The sequence below is a fragment of the Leptinotarsa decemlineata genome, unplaced genomic scaffold (assembly GCF_025532065.1).
Source record: "Leptinotarsa decemlineata unplaced genomic scaffold, Ldec_3_MD MMD2_tig00001019_RagTag_RagTag, whole genome shotgun sequence".
Taxonomy (NCBI): domain Eukaryota; kingdom Metazoa; phylum Arthropoda; class Insecta; order Coleoptera; family Chrysomelidae; genus Leptinotarsa; species Leptinotarsa decemlineata.
In genome coordinates, this window is record NW_027412557.1 from 1,665,811 (window position 1) to 1,684,872 (window position 19,062).

General features: G+C 39.7%; 2 protein-coding genes across 2 annotated transcripts; both read left to right on the forward strand.

Annotated features, from left to right (window-relative positions):
- The first annotated feature begins 1,828 nt into the window (after positions 1 to 1,828).
- On the forward strand, positions 1,829 to 6,046 carry LOC141482344 (uncharacterized). The gene is made up of 4 exons (XM_074175444.1): positions 1,829 to 2,697; positions 2,757 to 3,799; positions 4,580 to 4,891; positions 5,846 to 6,046. Exons 1-4 carry the CDS (start codon positions 2,115 to 2,117, stop codon positions 6,044 to 6,046), a joined length of 2,139 nt encoding a protein of 712 aa, XP_074031545.1. The 5' UTR covers positions 1,829 to 2,114.
- LOC141482284 (uncharacterized) lies at positions 3,632 to 7,612 on the forward strand. The gene is made up of 2 exons (XM_074175304.1): positions 3,632 to 6,477; positions 6,537 to 7,612. The coding sequence occupies exon 2, from the start codon at positions 6,545 to 6,547 to the stop codon at positions 7,610 to 7,612; it is 1,068 nt and encodes a 355-aa protein (XP_074031405.1). The 5' UTR covers positions 3,632 to 6,477; positions 6,537 to 6,544.
- The last annotated feature ends 11,450 nt before the right edge of the window (positions 7,613 to 19,062 follow it).

Here is a 19,062-nt window from a genome sequence, read left to right on the forward strand (position 1 = left end):
TTTTGCCTTTATCAGCTCGCGTAAAAACAATGTTATTTGCTGCCGATTTCTCTTTTATGGATTAAACTGTTGTGGAATTGGCCGCGGTGGTAGTGCGCCCGACTCACGATCGGAAGGTCGTGGGTTCGATTCCTGCCTCGACCAGGTATTTTTCTACATAGAATTTATCTGGTTGAAGCTGGGATAATTCTGCAACCGTGTTAGGAATCACACGTTAAAAAGTAAGACCTCGTTAGTCCTTAGCTCGCCCAAGTTTCTCAACTTCTGAGAGTTGTCGTTCGTATGGGGGCGACAGCTGATTAACGGAAAAACAGATTTTTTTTTACTAGTTTCAATTCCGGATTGAACCTACCTTCATGCAACTTTTCAGATTTTGAACTCTCTGCAGCAATATGTTTATTGGCGTAACACGTCCTCATCAACGCAATATCGGTATCAATTTCCAAAACTTCTGAATTTGTCGAATTTATGTTGAGTTTAATATTGTGATTGAAACCTTTTTTAAATAGACAAGTTTCATGTTCTATGAAACTGTCTGAAAGTTTTTTTTTGGTACCTTGGGAGCTATCTGACTTGTCCATTTATACCTACCCAGTCTGCAGCCTCTTGGGCTTATTGCGTTTATTCTCCCATCTTCTCATGACACCCATCTCATCAGTCTCGTTCCCTGTACTAGTTTGTACAGGTTCCGTGTTGGTTGTTCGTAATATTCTTCTGGACGTAATTTCGTACATCCATATATTGCCTGCCTCCTGTGATTCAGTGCCTCACATTCGCATACGATGTGTAGAGCTGTTTCTATCCCTTCGTTGCATAATCTGCAACTGAGGTCTCCGTTGTACAGCACCAGTGTATGAAAGTTACTTCTTTGCATGATCTACAACACGTCTATGTATAGAGTTACTACTTTTGAAATTGATTGCTTCACTCCTTCCTTTGGAAGGTTCCCACATTTTTTTGTAGCAAAATGGATTAGTAGAAAGCCAAAAAGTATCTTTCCCAAAAATTAGTCACTCCTAAAAATATAACCCTTTCAATTTAATGTTGACGTTTGGCAGTGAAAAAAGTGTCTAAAAATAAAATGTAGTTTGTTAACATTGATGAGTTGTGACATTATCATTTCTGACACTGTAATAGTTTTTGAACGTTGTTGATAAACTTTGTGCAAGTTTTTACATATGTTCTTAGTTTACGTGTATAAAGTTCAAAAGTGAAACTTTCTGATTGTATCTGAACTAACAAACGAATCCTCAACTCGCCCCAGTCTCCCACTCATGTAGTCTTATTGAATTCTTCAGGATAATTATAGTTGTTGTACTTTCCAGAATGCTAAATTAATTTTAACAATATACAACAACTGAATATGATCCGGTAATTTATCAAGTATCATGTTACTGACATTAGTAGTTAGTTTAAGCCGATTTCAGAACCTCCCCCCACCACTTTCAACCTTGAAATGACCTCTACGTCACACGAAGTTGCGAAGGTGACTTTGAGGAGGTGTTATGAGTTTGACCTTGAACGACCTTGGCATGCGTCATACGGCAACGCAGACAAGGTGACTTTGAGGTGCTGTTTTGGGTTTAACCTTGAATGACCTTCATTCTTTTCCCATATTTTCGACAAGGTGACTTTGACTTCCAATGAATTCGAGCCAGTTTTGCACCTACACGATTTAACGCAACCAAGGTGACTTTGAACGATTGTTTTGAGTTTGCCCTTGAACGACCTTGATCAACGTTACACAAGGCAGGCAAGGTGACTTTGAGGCAGTGCCTTTGAACGACCCTGACACACATCACGCGACAAAAGCAAGGTGACATTGAGGTAATGTTTCAAGTTTGACCTTGAACGACCTTAATTGATCCACGTTGTTATTTAGAATATTCGACTTTGAACGACCTTCAGCCGCATGGACGAAGAGACTTTTGGAGTGCGTTTTCAGTTTGACTTTGAGTGACCTTCTACAATATCATGTGTCTTTGCTGATGTAAATTTGAGGGCGCTCGTGTATTCTCCTTCCCTCCCCCACTTTTTGAATGAACATATAAAAGAGGTGCTACTCATTCACAGGAGTTAGTTTGATATCGCGCGTATTGAATATATCTACAAATATGTTTCACTGTGATAGGTGTGGTAAAAGTTTCAGCCGTAAAGATAACATGCGTCGTCATCAAATGCAGTCCTGCAGGCCGGATAATGATGCAGGTCCTCCAGCAAAACGGCCCAGAGTGGATTCTGCCCAACCAAGTGCAGTTCAGGAATTGTGCAACTATTGCAATAGAATGGTACCTGTGAATAGGATGAATTCACACCTCAAAACATTGGAGCATAGAACAAATTCCTGTACGGAATTTGAGGATGGTGTGAAAATCATCAACAGCGCATTTAAATATAGGATTGTTAGCTACAGGGTCGAAAGTAAGAATCCACATTCAGACTATCAATCTTTCTTTAATGAAGTGAGGCATAAAGTTGTGACTTTGATTGATCGAATGGTGCAAGTTCATAACACCTTGAAAGTGAACATGGAGTTGTTTGGGAGGTACATACTTCAGACGCAGGAAATATTAGAGGTGAAGTCTTTCAACAGCCAAAACCAAATTGTTGATCAATCAAACAACCTTGAAGAGGTTTATAGGACATTCGTCGACACGTTGTCTGCAAAAGCTGTGGAATTTCAAGAACGCGACTCAGGTATATTATCTACATAAATATGAAAGATTTCAGTCATTAAACGAATAATGTGTTTACAGGTTGGACTCTGGAGAAAGTTGTTTTTATCGAAGTAAACATCAACAAATATAGTCCTCTCAGTGGATCCTCCTACATCAAGCTTCCAGAATTCATCGCTTTGAAGAGGGCAGTAGTTAATGTGAGAAATGAAGACCATTTTTGCTTCGCTTGGGCGGTGACATCAGCTCTGCGACCAGCGCAAACTAGAACTTCTGAAGTAGGCTCATATCCAGACTTCAGAGATGTACTTAATGTTGAAGGTATAGATTTTCCCATGAAATTACGTGATATTCCACAATTTGAGAATATGAATGATTGTTCAGTCAATGTTTATGGGTTAGAAACAACTTTTGAAAACAACAAACCGAAATATGAAATTGTGGGTCCTCTTTATTACGCACGGCGGAAACTCGGTCGCCATGTAAATTTATTGAACATCACCGATGAATCTAGTAATAGCCACTATTGCTGGATAAAGGATCTATCAAGGTTAGTTTCATCACAAATTTCATCCCACGGGCATAGAATGTATTTTTGTGATGGTTGTTTGATGTATTTTTCAGACGAACGCAAATTATTACGACATCAGTTGAATGATTGCAATTTTATTTGTACCACCATTCCCACAACGCAAATCAAAATTGATAAATGTGGTAGGGCCATACCGGAAAATATATTAAAATTTGAAAATTTTGAAAGGCAGTTGAAAGTCCCCTTCGTGGTATACGCTGATTTTGAATCAATTCTGAAGCCTATACATACAAATGAACCGGATCCAATACGTTCCTTCACAAATAAATCATTTATTCACGAGCCATACTCATTCTCATACCGAATTCGTTGTTCTTTCGATGATTCAGCCTCCAAATTTGTTCTTTATCGTGGGGAAGACGCTGCCAAAGTATTTGTAGCCAGGCTGGAGTCTGACCTGAGGGCCATCTACTATACATATTTGAATCGTATCGTGCCAATGAAGCCATTAACAGCATCAGAGGAGAATGAATTTTTAACTGCTGATAGTTGCGGTATTTGTGAGAAACCCTTCGAATTGGGTGACGTCAAAGTGAGAGATCATTGTCACTTGACGGGAAAGAAAAGATATGGAGCTGCACATTCTCGATGTAATTTGAATTACAAGTTACCGAATTTCGTTCCAATAATTTTCCATAACTTGAGCGGCTATGACTGCCACTTGTTCATAAAAGAGTTATGCACTAATAAGAACAAGGTGGAGGTTATCGGTCAAACAAAGGAAAATTACATTTCTTTCACTAAGCATCTATTGATGGGTACCACAATAGATAAATTTGGTAAATTGAAAAAACAATTCCTAAAGCTGAGATTTATCGATAGCTTTAGATTCATGGCGTCATCACTGCAGCAGTTAGGGGAGAGCTTGTCAGATGAGCAATGTTATGAAACACGAAAGTGTTTTCCGGAAAATGAAAAATTTCTTTTGATGAGACAGAAAGGAGTTTTTCCCTACAGTTTTGTTAAAAATTTGACCACGTTAGATTGTACTGAGCTACCATCAAAATCCGATTTTTATGATCAATTGAACGAGAAACACATATCTGAGGATGATTATGAGAGGGCAAAACGTGTATGGTCCTTGTTCGAGTGTGAAACGTTAGGAGACTATTCAGATTTGTATTTGAAATCAGATGTATTGATTTTATGTGATATTTTCGAAAATTTCCGTAATATATGTCTGGATAAATATAAATTAGATCCAGCCCACTATTTTACTTCTCCTGGCCATTCTTGGGATGCCATGCTCAAATACACCGGTGTAGAGCTGGAATTGCTTACGGATATTGACATGATAACTTTTTTCCAAAAGGGTATTCGTGGGGGTATTAGTCAGTGTTCTGAAAGAAAGCATGTTGCTAATAATCGTTTTCTACCCGATTATGATGAAAATGAAGCATCATCATTCATCACTTATTTGGACGCTACGAACCTCTATGGTCACAGTATGTCCCAACCATTACCGACAGATGGGTTTACATGGCTATCCGAACAAGAAATTCTTCAACTAGATATCATGGGTGTTCCAGACGATGGTCCTAAGGGTTATGTTCTGGAAGTAGATGTCCATTACCCTGAAGAACTTCACGATGCACATTCGGATCTGCCATTCCTTGTAGAGAGCGTAATTCCACCCGGTTCAAATTCAAAAATACCCAAATTAATACCTAATCTGAATGATAAGAGAAAATACATTGTTCATTATAGGGCTTTGAGGCAGGCAATTGAAAATGGACTGATAGTGATGAGGACTCACAGAGTTCTCTCATTCAATCAATCACCATGGTTGAAGAAATATGTAGACCTTAATACCCTAATGAGAAATCAAGCTACAAATGTTTATCATAAAAATATTTTCAAGACAAGAACAAATGCTGTCTTTGGAAAAACAATGGAAAACGTTGATAATAGAAATGACATTCGGCTTGTGACTCATTGGGAGTCTATAAAGCGTGCAACTGGTGCAAATGCTCTCATCGCTCGGCCAAATTTTAAAACGCTTTCAATTTTCTCAGAGGACTTTGTCGCCATTCATATGGGTAAAGTGAAAATAAATTACAATAAACCGCTATATCTTGGATTCAGTATTCTTGATTTATCTAAAACAGTTATGTATGAGTTTTTTTATAAATTCATAAAAAAACATTATGGGTCAAATGCTTCTCTCCTCTACACCGATACCGACTCTCTCATTCTTAAAATTTTCACGGAGAACTTTTATGATTTCATGAGGGACAATGTAGAGAAATTCGATACATCCAACTACAAAGTTGAAAATCAGTTTGCTATGCCTATAACTGAACCAATATTGGGAAATATGAAAGACGAATTTCCTAATGATCCAATTATCAGTTTTTATGGTACCGGCGCAAAAGCATATCATGTCAAGTCCGTTAGTGATGAATTGAAGAAGGCAAAAGGGATAAAAAAGTCGGTCATAAAAAATCAAATGTCACTTGACGATTATAGGAAAATAGTCGAATCAGGTGGTACCATATTGCGTAAGATGAGCACTTTTCGAAGTGAGTTACACGATGTGTATACTCTAATGTGTAATAAAGTTGCGCTATCATACAAGGATGATAAGCGATTCATCATCCCCAATACCACAAAAACATTACCGTGGGGGCATAAGGATATTGAGTTCTACCAAACCAGCCCTGAGGTAAATTTCAAATTCCTTATCGACGCCCTCAAAACTGTGCCTAATCATGAGGCGGATTCTGATGAAAAATTGGATCAACTCATAAGATTATTGGAGGAACAATCAGATGATTAGTTAGTTCAATGTGGTAAATCTATACCTACGAAGCTCTGAAATTATAATATATATTATTCCCATTGTAAATATCAATTATGATATAGATTATGAAATAAAATATATCAGTGATACATCTTGTTTCATTACAATTCCAACACAAAGTATTGAAGAGGTATAAACTATTTTTCATAATATTGGAATATATAATATCAAGCTATCCACATAATCTGCGAGAATATAATATAACAGTGTTGCCAGACTCATCATTTAGTCCCCGTATTAGATAAAGTGGAGGTGGTAAGTGGAGGGGGGTTGAGGAGGAGTGGCTTAGGTAACAAAAGCGGGACTGCTCAGGAGCACTCATCATTCGAACTGCTTCTTCTAGCCTTCGAATATCTACCGAATTTAGTTGGGTCTCTAGCTGTGTTCATCTTCTTCGAATAAAAACTGTGAGTATATAAGTAATGTTGATTATTATGCTTTATTCTAATATTTTGTGAATTTCTAGTGTGCAGTATGTCTTCAATCATTGACGCTGATAAATCCGTGGAGGGTAAGGTCAACATCCTGCAGGACGTGGTGGTGCAGCAATCGGAGCTACCACAGGATATAGTGGACTTCTTGACTGAATTCCAACTTGGACCTCCACTTAGCCCCCTTCCAGAAGAAGTTGTGTTGGTAACGGCGGATCCAAGACCCGGAAGCAGCTGGATGGAGGATGTTCCTTCGACCACCCCTTCTTCTGAAACGAAGAGCACCGCCAAAGTTGCGAAGAAGGGGTCGAAGATTGTCGGTAAGAGAGCGGCTCCGAGCGGTAGTGATGAGGACTTTGCTGCTCCCGAACCCGTTAAGAAGAGGAGGCCCTCCGCTAAGCCAAAACAGGTGGCGTCGTCGGTGAAGCCAAAGCAGACGGAGCTGCAGAAGTACATGAAGATGTGGGACGAGTCCAACCCCTATCGACGGCCGCCTATGACCTCGACCCTCTGGCGGGCCCCTTCCACGTCAGATACTACCATCTCGACGTCTAAGGCGACCAAGACGAGAAAGCAGTCACCGACGGCTCCGCAGATGTTAACTGCTGCGGGCGACATTGAGCCAGCCATCACGGCATCTTCGGAGGCCACGACCGAGCCATCTCATCAGCCACCAGCCGGCCCCATAGCACCTCCGCCACCGACGCCAAGTGTTCAGCAGGTAACTTCTGTCCAACCCTCTGGCCGCCACCTGGAGTTACCGTCATCGCAGAGAACCTCTAGCTTAGTCGAGGACGTGCTTGAGCTTGACAGAATATGCCAAGAGAGGAAGGTGAAGCTGGTGACGATCCAGGGCAGCGATGCAAAATTGGCGGAAATTGCATCACGTAAACGACGATTTGAAGTTCGACAGGCGCAGCTAGTCGAACAGAAACGGCGTTTGTTGGCTGAAATTGCTGAGGTGGAAATCAGCATCAATGGGGTCGATGAGGAGTACCGTGTTGAGGCAGATTCAACAAATCGGTACCGCATGGAGGTCGACGAAATGGCCGAGCGTGTTAAGGCTCTCAGGGAGCGGATCAGGAAGAAAGTTGACGTTGTTGGGACATAACCTCCATCTATTTCCTTTCCCTAGATCCTTTTTTTTTCATGGAGTACACGTGAGTTGGTTGGTGTACACAGGGCACTGCGTGGTTGGGGCAGTGTCCACTTCCCTCTCTTCTTTTCATCCCGGAAAAAATATCTTATGAACGCTTCATTCCACATCATCCCCACTCCTCCCCCACTCCTTCCCACTCCCTCTCGAAAGTATAAAAGTAGAGAGTCTCCGATGGAACATTCAGTTGCTAAGCTATCTTCAACATGGCAGTTACTTATCAACAAGCGGATTCCACCACCGAGCCACACGCATTTTTGGAGCCCAGAAGGTCACCTGACAACTGGACCGTCGAAGAAGGTGAGGTACATTCCACCACAGGGCATCATCACTACGAGCAGCCCGGAGCATGGCACGATACCAGACTGCAGGTGATGCAAGTTACCAGCACCGATGATGCGGACGTCTCCGAAAACGAGTTCCTGGATCCCAACGTGGATACTGATTCTGACGCTGACCTGTATGATGGCCTGTGGGATGACGACGAGGTGGACTATGACGCGCCATCAGTGATGTGGGACCTATTTCCTAGGGAGACGGATGATTCTGATTCGGACGATGAAGATATTCCTCCTGACCCACCAATCCCCATCGAGGATAGTCCGCCACCATCCCCTATCCTTATAGAATAATCCTAATTTCTATTCCTCATTCCTATTCCTTTCCTAGGAGTACACATACTGTTGGTTGGTGTACACAGGGCACTGCGTGGTTGGGGCAGTGTCTACTCTTCCCTAAATCTCATCATTCACAAATAATTGTACAATCACACAGACGATGGTCATCCTATCTTCATCGCTCATTCTCTTGAAGTATACATACTGAAGCCTATTCAAAATTGTTGTAAATATTTTGCTTTATTTGAAAATATATACTCTGGTTGCTATATACGGGTTGTGGCAGCATTTATACTTCCAATCCAATCATGTTCTAGTCATATTCAATATGTAGAATAAATTATATTTATAGTTTAAAATTGATTTCGAAATGTTATATCTGTATTTGAAAATGTAATGAAAATAATAATAATTTGTTTGTTTGTTTTTTCTAATTTAAAAAATAAATTCTGACAAAAAAAATTCTGCTCCTGTTTTTTTCCAACTATTATGCTGACATAACTACAAATTAGTCTGTTTGAAATGAAATACCTATCAGGTATTCACCTTTCAATTATAGTAGAACGCACATTTATGTGGTTAGCTGATCAAAGCAAAATTTTCCTCCTGAGTTGCCTGCAAAGAGAACCAATTGATGATGGTTCATAGAGAAGATAGACTTGCAATTATAGTGTATTTCACTTTATATATATGTGACGGATGATATCTGAGAGTGATAATACTAATGCGTGATGATAGAATCTGAGTAGTAATCTCAAGTTAGGAGTAATCTTTATATCTCCAACTTCTAAGGCACCTACAATTGAGCGGTTGGGCTTCAAGCTATGATATCTGGGAATAAACTACATATCCTCAACTTCTAAGGTATTGTTAACTGAGCGGTTGACCCGCAGGGTCAAAAAATTTTTCGACCCGCGAATTAAATTAATTCGCGGCCGCGAATTAAAATAATCCGCGGATTAAATCGCGGATTCGCGGCCGCGGCCGCGAATCCGCGGATAATCCGCGGATAAAACCGTGAATCCGCGGCCATGGCCGCGGATCCGCGGTTTTATCTGCGAATTATCCGCGGATCCGCGACCGTGACCGCGAATCCGCGATTTAATCCGCAGAATAATTTCAACGGCGGTCACGAATTAATTCAATTCGCGTGTCGAAAAATTTTTGAAGCGGAGCGGAGCGAAGCGGAGCGAAGCGGACCACATCTGTTTCCTATCTTCATCCCGCGAATTATGATTCATTCAACGGATTGAGTCGTGATTCATTCCGCCGCAGTCGCGGATCCGCGGTTGAAACCGCGTCATAACTTTAAAACAGAGTGTATTTAATTTCTCACCTACATCGTAAACTTTCATCTATTCCGCGGATTATCATGGATCCGCTTACTATTCGCGGGCCCGCGACAGTGGCGATTAATCCGTGGATCAATTTATTTATTCTGTCACAGCCGTTGATTCGCGGTTGCTGCTTCATTATTTCAGTGGCAGCCGTGTAATTTGCTACGCGGATCATGATATTTGGAACAGGGTGTAGTTGATATTCATTCTCAATTGTAAAAAATCCAATTTCATACAACTTTCGTCATAACTTTTTTCCGTGTAAAATCGAAAATATACTAGTTATTCAATGAAAATGTATATTTTCAGCTGTAAACCAGTTTCATATTCTACTACTAAGTGGAAATTTTCCAACTTTCAGACCTGAGAAGAAGAATCTCATGTCGCGAGACGATATTCCCCGGTGTACTACTACTACTACTGTTTGTATGAATAATGTAGCCCTGAAAAGGGCTGTTTTTTTTTGACCAGAAGGCCCACGGTTAGTGTGTCACAGGTTTGACACTATTGCATATTATGCATGCTGATACTCTTGTGAAATTTGTGAGCGGCCTTTCACATGCCTCACACCAATACTGACCCAGCTGCATCATAGAGACCGTATCATGGGTGTTTACATGTTGATACCAGCCACCGTTATTGTTACGTATCGAGTAAAATCGAAAACAGCACCAACATAACTTCTGGATACCGCCATCGATCGTTCTGATATTTACGTGGGCATCTGTCACACAATACAGATCCAGTCGATCTTCTAATGTGTCGGTGACGTTGAGCCATCGGACGCCGATCATTAAGGCACCATCATCTTCAGATGAATCAGCCACAATACCTTCATCACTCAGGTCATCCTCGATGACATCCCCTTCAACAATCTCCTCGTGCTCCAAATCATTAGCATCTTCGTCGACTACAATATTTGCCTCGCCTCCAATAATTTCAACTTCCTCTTCTACAATTCCCTCTATGTTGGGAGCCATTTCATCCCCATTCAATGACTCTTCATCCGTCCAATTATTCTCATCATCAAGTGATATCCTAGCTAATACAGCGGCAATTTTTTCGGAATTCATCTCGATATGCTCTCATATACTGAGTGAGGTTCAGGATCGGGACTCGACTTTTATATGATTCGGTTGTGGTCGTAGTAGCGCCCCCCACACTACTCCCACTTCTCGCTCTATACGATTAAGAGAGGGGCATATGGCAGCCCAGTCGAATTCACGAGAGGTGCAGATCAGGAGACGAGGAATCCATGGTAATCGTACATCGACATACACCCAGATAGGCCCTGGGCAGACCTGTTGATTTAAACTCCATTTTGTTCATGTAAATCATTTTAGTGTATGTTGATTTATAAAATAAATAAATCCATTGCTACAATATTACTTGTATAATTTTTGGTATTTCGAAACTATTTATACAGCGAAGAATAAAAGATTCCACAGTTTTAGAAAATGTATAATGAAATTCAAATTTATTACATTCCACTTTATTTTTCATCAAGTACAATAATAATGCTATTACACTAATGAATTTTCATTGATCCACGAGTTGTGATTTTCGGAGAATCCGAGCCATTTTACATATAAACGACGTCCTTTTCGTTTCAAAACTCGCTCCACCAAATATGTATTGGGATCATGGGTTTTATTCAATTCCATACCATAGAAGGAGCCTTTAATTGGCTGTCCGTTCACATCTTCGAGCGCATAAGTTATAGGATACGTTCTATTTACTTTTACAACTTTGAAAAGCTCAGTTGTAAAGTTTGCCGTATAACCTTTTTCGAATACGCCTTTAAACTTACTGATTCGCACCATATCTCCAATTTTAAATTCTTTTTTTTCGCGTTTTCCACGCTGCTTCTTTGATCTTGCATAAACTGTCAATTTTGTGGATGGTTTTACGTCTGCAGGCTTCATGCCAATGGTACGATGAACTTTGTTGTTATATTGACTGGTAATTATAGGAAGAATATTCAACCAACTGTAATTGCCTTGAAGTGAAAATTGTCTATGAAGCCAACTTTTCAACGTCCTGATGACTCTTTCCGCAATTGCAGCTTTTTTTGTACTAAATGTTGAGTAATGATTGATACGGTGCTCTCTCATTAGCGATGAAAATTTTGAATTATAAAACTCGGTACCGTGATCAGATTGTAAGTTCCTTGGGACATACTTCGCATCTTTCAACACACTCGCCATAGCTGCAGTAACTGAATCAGCTGTTTTATTTCTCAGCGGTCTTGACCATACATACTTTGAGTAACAGTTGATTACTATGAGGATGTACCTATAACCATTATTTTCTTTAGCATATGGTTGCATTTCCATCAGATCCATCTGCCACAAGTCATAAAATCCCTTTATTATTGTCATTCGACGGGGAAAATTTCGACGCGCCGACTTATGTATTTCCTTCACAACCTGCCATTTTGCATCACTCATACTACTGCTGTATGGCTTCTTCGAAATGATGAAGTTGAGGATTCAGTTCGCTACTGTTCACGTGCAGGTTTAACGACTGACTGTTCAACTTCAATAACTCGCTCAGTAAAAGTATCAACCAACTCGGTTACAACACCAATTCGCTTTTCCACATTACTCAACCGATCAGCTAATGCTGAAGTGATGAGTGCATTTTTGTCAATGATGATTCGCAGTTCGGTATTTTTTGAATCAATGTTTTTTCTGACGTATCGTAGCGCTGGTGAAATGAATTCTTGGAAATAGTTCAGGGTTGATTCCTTGGCTTCTTTAATGTGATTGTCAACATATCTTTTAGTGACAGAGTCTTCATCGTCTACAGGTTCACCAATATTCTGTAGCCGCTTATTCTGAATGTCATAATCACCATGTGGTGTGAGAATGAATCCAACACCCGATCTTCCAACAAGTGGTTTACCAACACCACCCCTTCTACGCCCAAATTTATCAATTGTGGTATGCATAGTTAGATCGTCTGTGAGTAACTGAGTCAGCTTCATACATTGTGTTCATTATATTACGGTCAATAGACTAATCCTTCTTCACGTAACTCCTCAATTATGGCCAATATTTCATTATCGTGCCCGGTATGACCAGCCATTCGTGAACTCCAAAGCAATCGAAGGCGATCAACCAGTTCTTCGAGTTTATTCCAATAAACATAATCTATATGCTTATTTCTGATATATTTCTTTTGAGTGGGTATTTTTATTATGCCGGCACCTTCTCTACTGGGGTTCTGCAGTGGGTCTCCATTGGATAATAGTGGTAGGATTATTTCTCGATATTTCTTCCAATTATTTGATAATAGACCCTGTTTTCTTTCATTGTATTTATATGCTGCCTTCGTTAATTTGAGTATATCACCATAAGTGATCATATCGGAAGAGGGGATATTTCCCGACGGTACTTTCATGAATAATAATTTATATAGTTTTGGGGTACCCTGATAAGTGGCAATAGTTTTACCATTTTTCTTGAACACAATTTTCTCATTGATGAACTCCACATCAGCTACACCCATTTGTAAATTTCCCGTTTCAGTGTTCATGTGTACTCCAAAGACGGTATCGTATGAGGGATTTCCTGATAGTAACTTTTGTATGTGCTTTTGTACCTCATCACCATTATCAAGCACATTAGATGATTCTAAATCTGAAGTTGTCGATAAAGAAGCTTGAAGATCCTTCGAAAAAGCCTCTTCAAATTTCGGTTTTAGCTCACTTTTAACTATATTTTTGGCGGTGAATGGTGTAGCACTCTTTGTTGTCTGTATCACCTGATTTATTTGAGATGCTCCTTCAGTATTGGCAGATATTGCTTTCAAAGGAGTTATTATTGGCTCATATATTCTTTCGAGTGCTGATTGATCACCTAAGCGACTATTCTTGATATAATTAAATTTCTTCCGAACGGCATCTGTTGCTTCTATCAACTTTCTTTTCAAACACATTTCATCATCATTTTTTCTCTCCATAATGTATTCACTTCAAATGTGTGTGCAATGAAGTGTCGTCCACACTATCTAGCACTCGAATGATTCAATTGTTTCAAGAACGTCAAGGATATATGAAAGCATCAAATCCTTTTCGATAACGTCCATCTAGCACCTCTCGATCCTTATCAATTACTAAAAATCCATATTTATTCTCCCAACATCTCGCACACATATCTTTAAATTGCTTGTATGTCACATCTGGTGACACGTGGTCAGAAAAAATATGATTGAGATTCATATCATCTTGTTTGAACAGCACAATAAAATTTGCATTATCTCGAATCAATTGTTTCGGGACTCGTGAATATGTTTGGGCTAGATAGAAGCAATCCACATTTTTATGACGTCCCATACTGAAATATGATCGTATAACATCCTGTTTCTCACACATCACATCATCGAAAATGAATATTGAATCGGTTCTGGCATCCGAAGGCTCTACTATTTCAGTTGCATTATTGGCGAAAGTGTAAAATCCCAACCCTTCAATTGGAGCTAATACTTCACGTAAATACTCATATTTGGGTTGATAAAGGGACTTTGAATAAAGATAAACATTTGCAAATCGTAATCCTAGAGGGTGAGTCAGTAGAGAAATCATAACATTTGTCTTGCCGCAATTGGAAGGTCCGATAATCAGACCGCGAATGGATAGTGGAAGTAAGGATCCATGACGCTGTTTCACACCGCTTTCAGATCCGCTACCCACTTTTTCATCGAAATTATCGATGGAAAATTGGTGCTTCTGCTTTAGTATGCGCATTGTATGACAGTTGGAGACTATATAAGCACGTCTCCAAATCGATTCCTTTATTTAAATGGGGGTTATGAGACGATGCAGATCTCCTAAGCGGCATTCAAATAAAGCTGGTACGGGATTGGTCAATTCCCTCATCAATAGTCTACCTTTCGAATTACATTTACCTGGCTATCAGTATTGCGGCCCTGGCACCAAATTGCAGAAAAGATTGGCGAGAGGTGATCCGGGTGTGAATCAACTGGATTCTGCATGCCGAAAACACGATATTGCATATTCACAGGATCCTAACAATCTTCCAGCTAGACACAGAGCAGATCAAGAGCTTGCAGAAAGTGCTTGGAATCGATTCAAGGCAAAAGACGCATCTATTGGAGAGAAAGGAGCCGCTTGGCTAATTACGAATATAATGAAGGGAAAACGACGATTTGGTATGGGTTGCGAATTAGCAGCCAAGCAGTCACGAATACAGAAAAAAAAGGGTCCTACCAAGAAAAAAAAATCAAAAAAACTATTGAAAGATTCTAAGGTGACAGCTTTTGGTTCTGGAATCGTTAAGAAAGTGCGTGATGTTCTACACAAAGCGGGCGGAAGTGAATTTGTTGTCAAAAATTCTAAAAGAGCAGCTGAAATTGCACTAAAAGCAGCACGCAAATATACGAGGGCTGCGGGTGGGAAAAAGAAAATTCGCACACCGCGAATCATACCAATTCCTAAAATTGGTGGAATACTACCACTCATTCCAATTTTTGCTGGTTTATCGGCGCTAGGTAGTTTAGCTGGTGCTACAGCTGGCATAACAAAAGCAGTACAAGCAGCGAAAGCGAGTAGGGAACAATTGAGTGAGGCCAATCGACATAATAAAAATATGGAGGCAATCGCTCTAGGTAAACGAGGAAGCGGTATCTATTTGAAGCCTTACCGTAAAGGATTAGGAGTCTATTTGAAACCTCAAATTTCAAAAAACTCATAGATTTGCTACCTCAAAGAGCTCTCTCCAACATCGACCTCAACTATCATGCTAAGAAAATGATGATTCCATATTTTCGGGGGGTATATATGCGTGACGATTTGCCAAAATCGGGACCACTCCGATATGAATCTGCCGTAGTAAATTTGGATAGTCAACATGGTCAAGGGACGCATTGGGTAGCATACAGAAAAAGCAGCACTTCTGTGAAATATTTCGATAGTTTCGGTGATTTACCCCCTCCAAAAGAATTGATTCACTATTTTCATAGGGGTTCAAATCCTACCACTATTATCACATATAACTATGAGCGTAAACAACAATTCAACACAGTATGGTGTGGTCATTTGTGTTTGGAATTTCTACAGAGCAAGACATGGAGATAACACCAGCGCAGGACAGGGAAAGTATCAAGAGGATGAGTAATTCATTGATCGCATATTCCAGAGTACGCACTTTACGAGAAATGAGTAAAGAACAACTCGCTAATATGCCGAAAGAGGTGTTGATTGGGTGTGCATCGCATGAAATTGCATCTGTATGGGATAAGTTACCACAAAATCTACAAAATGATATTGATGTCTTAAAGTATCAGTACTGCCAAGACCATCAGAATGATTCCAGCGGCAACAGCAATAATTCCGATGTGAATGATGGGCCACCTACAAGAAAAATTTTCTGTTGTTATTGTAAAGTGAATGATGTGAATGTAGTCACACATAATGGGATGGATCATCTGGACAGACCACCTAAAAAACGACGATTACTCCACAATTTCTGCTGCCAGCAATAAATTGACATGAGTCAGTGAAAATTCATCAGTCATGTCACGCACGTTTTCATTGTCGGGACACTCTAGCGAGTTGAGCGCCAACTTCTACCCACCCATCGAATTGGATAGTGGCGCTAATTATGGTCTGGGCTTACACGGTTTCTATTCCTACAACTCCATATTCAATGTGGATGTGAAAAATAATATTATCGCCTATTCTAAAGAAGCTAACTCACCTCCTATCATTATAAAAATTCCACCTGGAGCACATGAAATTGATGAAATCAATAAGGTGATTCAAAAATTCATCAAATCCAAAGAAATGCAATTGGAAAATGGAGCTGAGGAGAATATCGATGGAGTATTTCTCCTACACGCAAACAACAACACTCTGAAATGTGAAATGAGGTCGAAATATTACATCCATCTCAAACATGAAAACACTATTGCCGAACTTTTAGGGTTCGAAGCCGATGTGTTTGGCATCGATGAAACTCATGAATCAACATTGCCCGTAAATATCAATAAGGTGAGAATTATTCGTGTGGATTGTAATGTCACAGCTGGAGCATATTCAAATGGTGATGAAATCCATAGCATCTTTGAATTTGATATTGATGTAGAGCCCGGTTACAAACTCACCAAGGAACCGCAAAATATTATTTATATGCCAATCCAGCCTGGCAGTCGTAAGTACCTCGACAATATCACTTTACGCATATTGGATGATAATGGTAATCTAATCAATTTCAATGGTGAAAAAATAATAGTTAAATTGGAATTGATTAGGATATAACGATCATCATTTCTCATATGTTGATTCACAACATCGACGACCGTCATAAGTGTATCACAAAAATGAGTGGTGGAAGCATCGATAAGTTTGGTCGTAGAAGTAAGGCAGTTTCAAATACTGTTTTGCGAGGACAACCTGGAGTTGGTTTCAAATTGACTTCCGATGGAAACTTTGATATGGAAAATAAACGTTTGAAAAATGTAGCCGAGCCTAAAGAGAGTACGGATTGTGTTAATAGAGAATATGTTGGTTTTTACATCTCAAAGATCAGAGGAGAATTAGATTCTGATATTGATAAAATCAATTTGAGATTAGATGGAGTAGAAAAATATTCCGCATCAGTCAGGGAAGATCTCATTACGCTTGGGCTGAAATTAGTGGAAATTGTAAAAAAGTGTGAACATATGGAGAAGGATATCAAATCGATGCAATCTGATATGAAAAAACAACCCTCGATAAGCATTCAAACAATTGAGCAAAAACGATGGTGAGCGATGATCATCTGTGAAAAAAATCAGTATAAAGCAGGAGCTGAAGAAATTTTAACTCAGTATTTATCATTTCATAACGCTGAGCAGATGATTATAATTGATAAGGCTATTGATTTCACCATAATTTTTTCTAAAAAATGGGGTTGTGCTTTAAAAGCCAGCGATTACAGCAGCGGCAGCAGTTGAATCAGCGTAATGTATCAGGTGGAGACTATGATAATGTGCATTTAAAGAAGAGAAAATCTAAAAGTCGATTCATTCCACGTATGCCCGCCAAACGGTCAAGATATAGACTAAGCGCTAGTAGTTTACACTTTCTCAAATCTATTGGCTTGAAGGTGCGATATAAAAAATAGTAATAACATGGCGACCATAACCACAAGTGATAAGCTGGAGGTATTCGAGGAGCCCATCTTTGATCATTCCCTAATCAGCCTTCACGAGCATACATATAAACCGTATGGATCACCATATTACAAAAATTCAGATGAAATCCGAATTCCAATCAATTTTCAAGACCTTATACTCGATATTGCAGACAGTTACATTCATATCGAGGGGAAGTTCACACCATCTGATGACACGAAGCAGTGCTACCTATCCAATAACGCCCTCGCCTTCCTCTTCGACGAAATTCGCTATGAAATGGGTGGAGAGCAAGTGGCCGTTGTTCGAAAACCCGGCATAACTACCACAATGAAAACGATGATATCATTTGGACAAACACATGCAAATTCCCTACTACCAATAGGATGGGGTCTTGATGTGAACAAACAAGATATATTGGATTCCGTCAGCAATGTATTCAGCGGTAAATTACCCTTGAAGTATCTCATGGGTTTTGCTGAAGATTACAACAGAGGAGTATTGAATGTCAAGCAAGAGCTCATTTTGATTATTGCACGCTCATTCAAAAATTCGTTTATTGGAGAAGTCGATGCTCATTTGGAAATCAACAAAATAGAATGGAGAATCAGACACATCGTGCCGGAAGATCGTCAGAAACTGAAGCTATTGAACCGCATCAATAAAAATGCGAATAATGCAAAAGTAAAGGTGGCTTATCGTATATGGGACCTTTATGAATTACCCACACTTCGTGATACATCCTCAGATATTTGGGCCGTAAAGACAACCAACAGCCTCGAAAGACCTCGATACATCATCATCGGCTTTCAAAGCACCGACCAATCTGAAAATATATCAAAAGATGTGACGAAATTCATACATGCGAATATTAATAATATTCGACTATCTCTAAACTCTGAAGTATACCCATATGAGCGTTGGAATCTAGATTTTGACAAAAAGTTAGACTCGTCAGCCTACTATGCATATGAAAACTTCCAACGCAGCTACTACGATAAAGCTATGAGTGAGCCCATGATGGATATTGGTAGCTTTCGCAACAATCCACTATTTATCATCGACTGCTCTCACCAACCCGATGCTATGAAGTCATCTACTGTCGACATCAAAATAGAATTCGAAACACGCAAGGTGAAGTTTCCAGCAAACACCAAAGTATATGCACTCATCCTACACGATGCTGTTTTGTCCTATAATGCCCTAAATGGCTCTGTTCAGACTGGATTGTAATAAGATTGACATGTAATTCACCATGGAGTATTCGATATTGATAAATAATAAAACACTCAATAATTATCTTCTGCCTTTT

What these genes read in the sequence shown, in the direction of transcription:
- LOC141482344 (XM_074175444.1), top strand. Translation starts at nt 2,115, where the DNA reads ATGTTTCACTGTGATAGGTGTGGTAAAAGTTTCAGCCGTAAAGATAAC. An exon ending in ATTTCAAGAACGCGACTCAG is followed by an intron (nt 2,698 to 2,756) that starts GTATATTATCTA and finishes ATGTGTTTACAG; the next exon opens with GTTGGACTCTGGAGAAAGTT. An exon ending in TGCCATTCCTTGTAGAGAGC is followed by an intron (nt 4,892 to 5,845) that starts GTAATTCCACCC and finishes CTATCATACAAG; the next exon opens with GATGATAAGCGATTCATCAT.
- LOC141482284 (XM_074175304.1), top strand. Translation starts at nt 6,545, where the DNA reads ATGTCTTCAATCATTGACGCTGATAAATCCGTGGAGGGTAAGGTCAAC.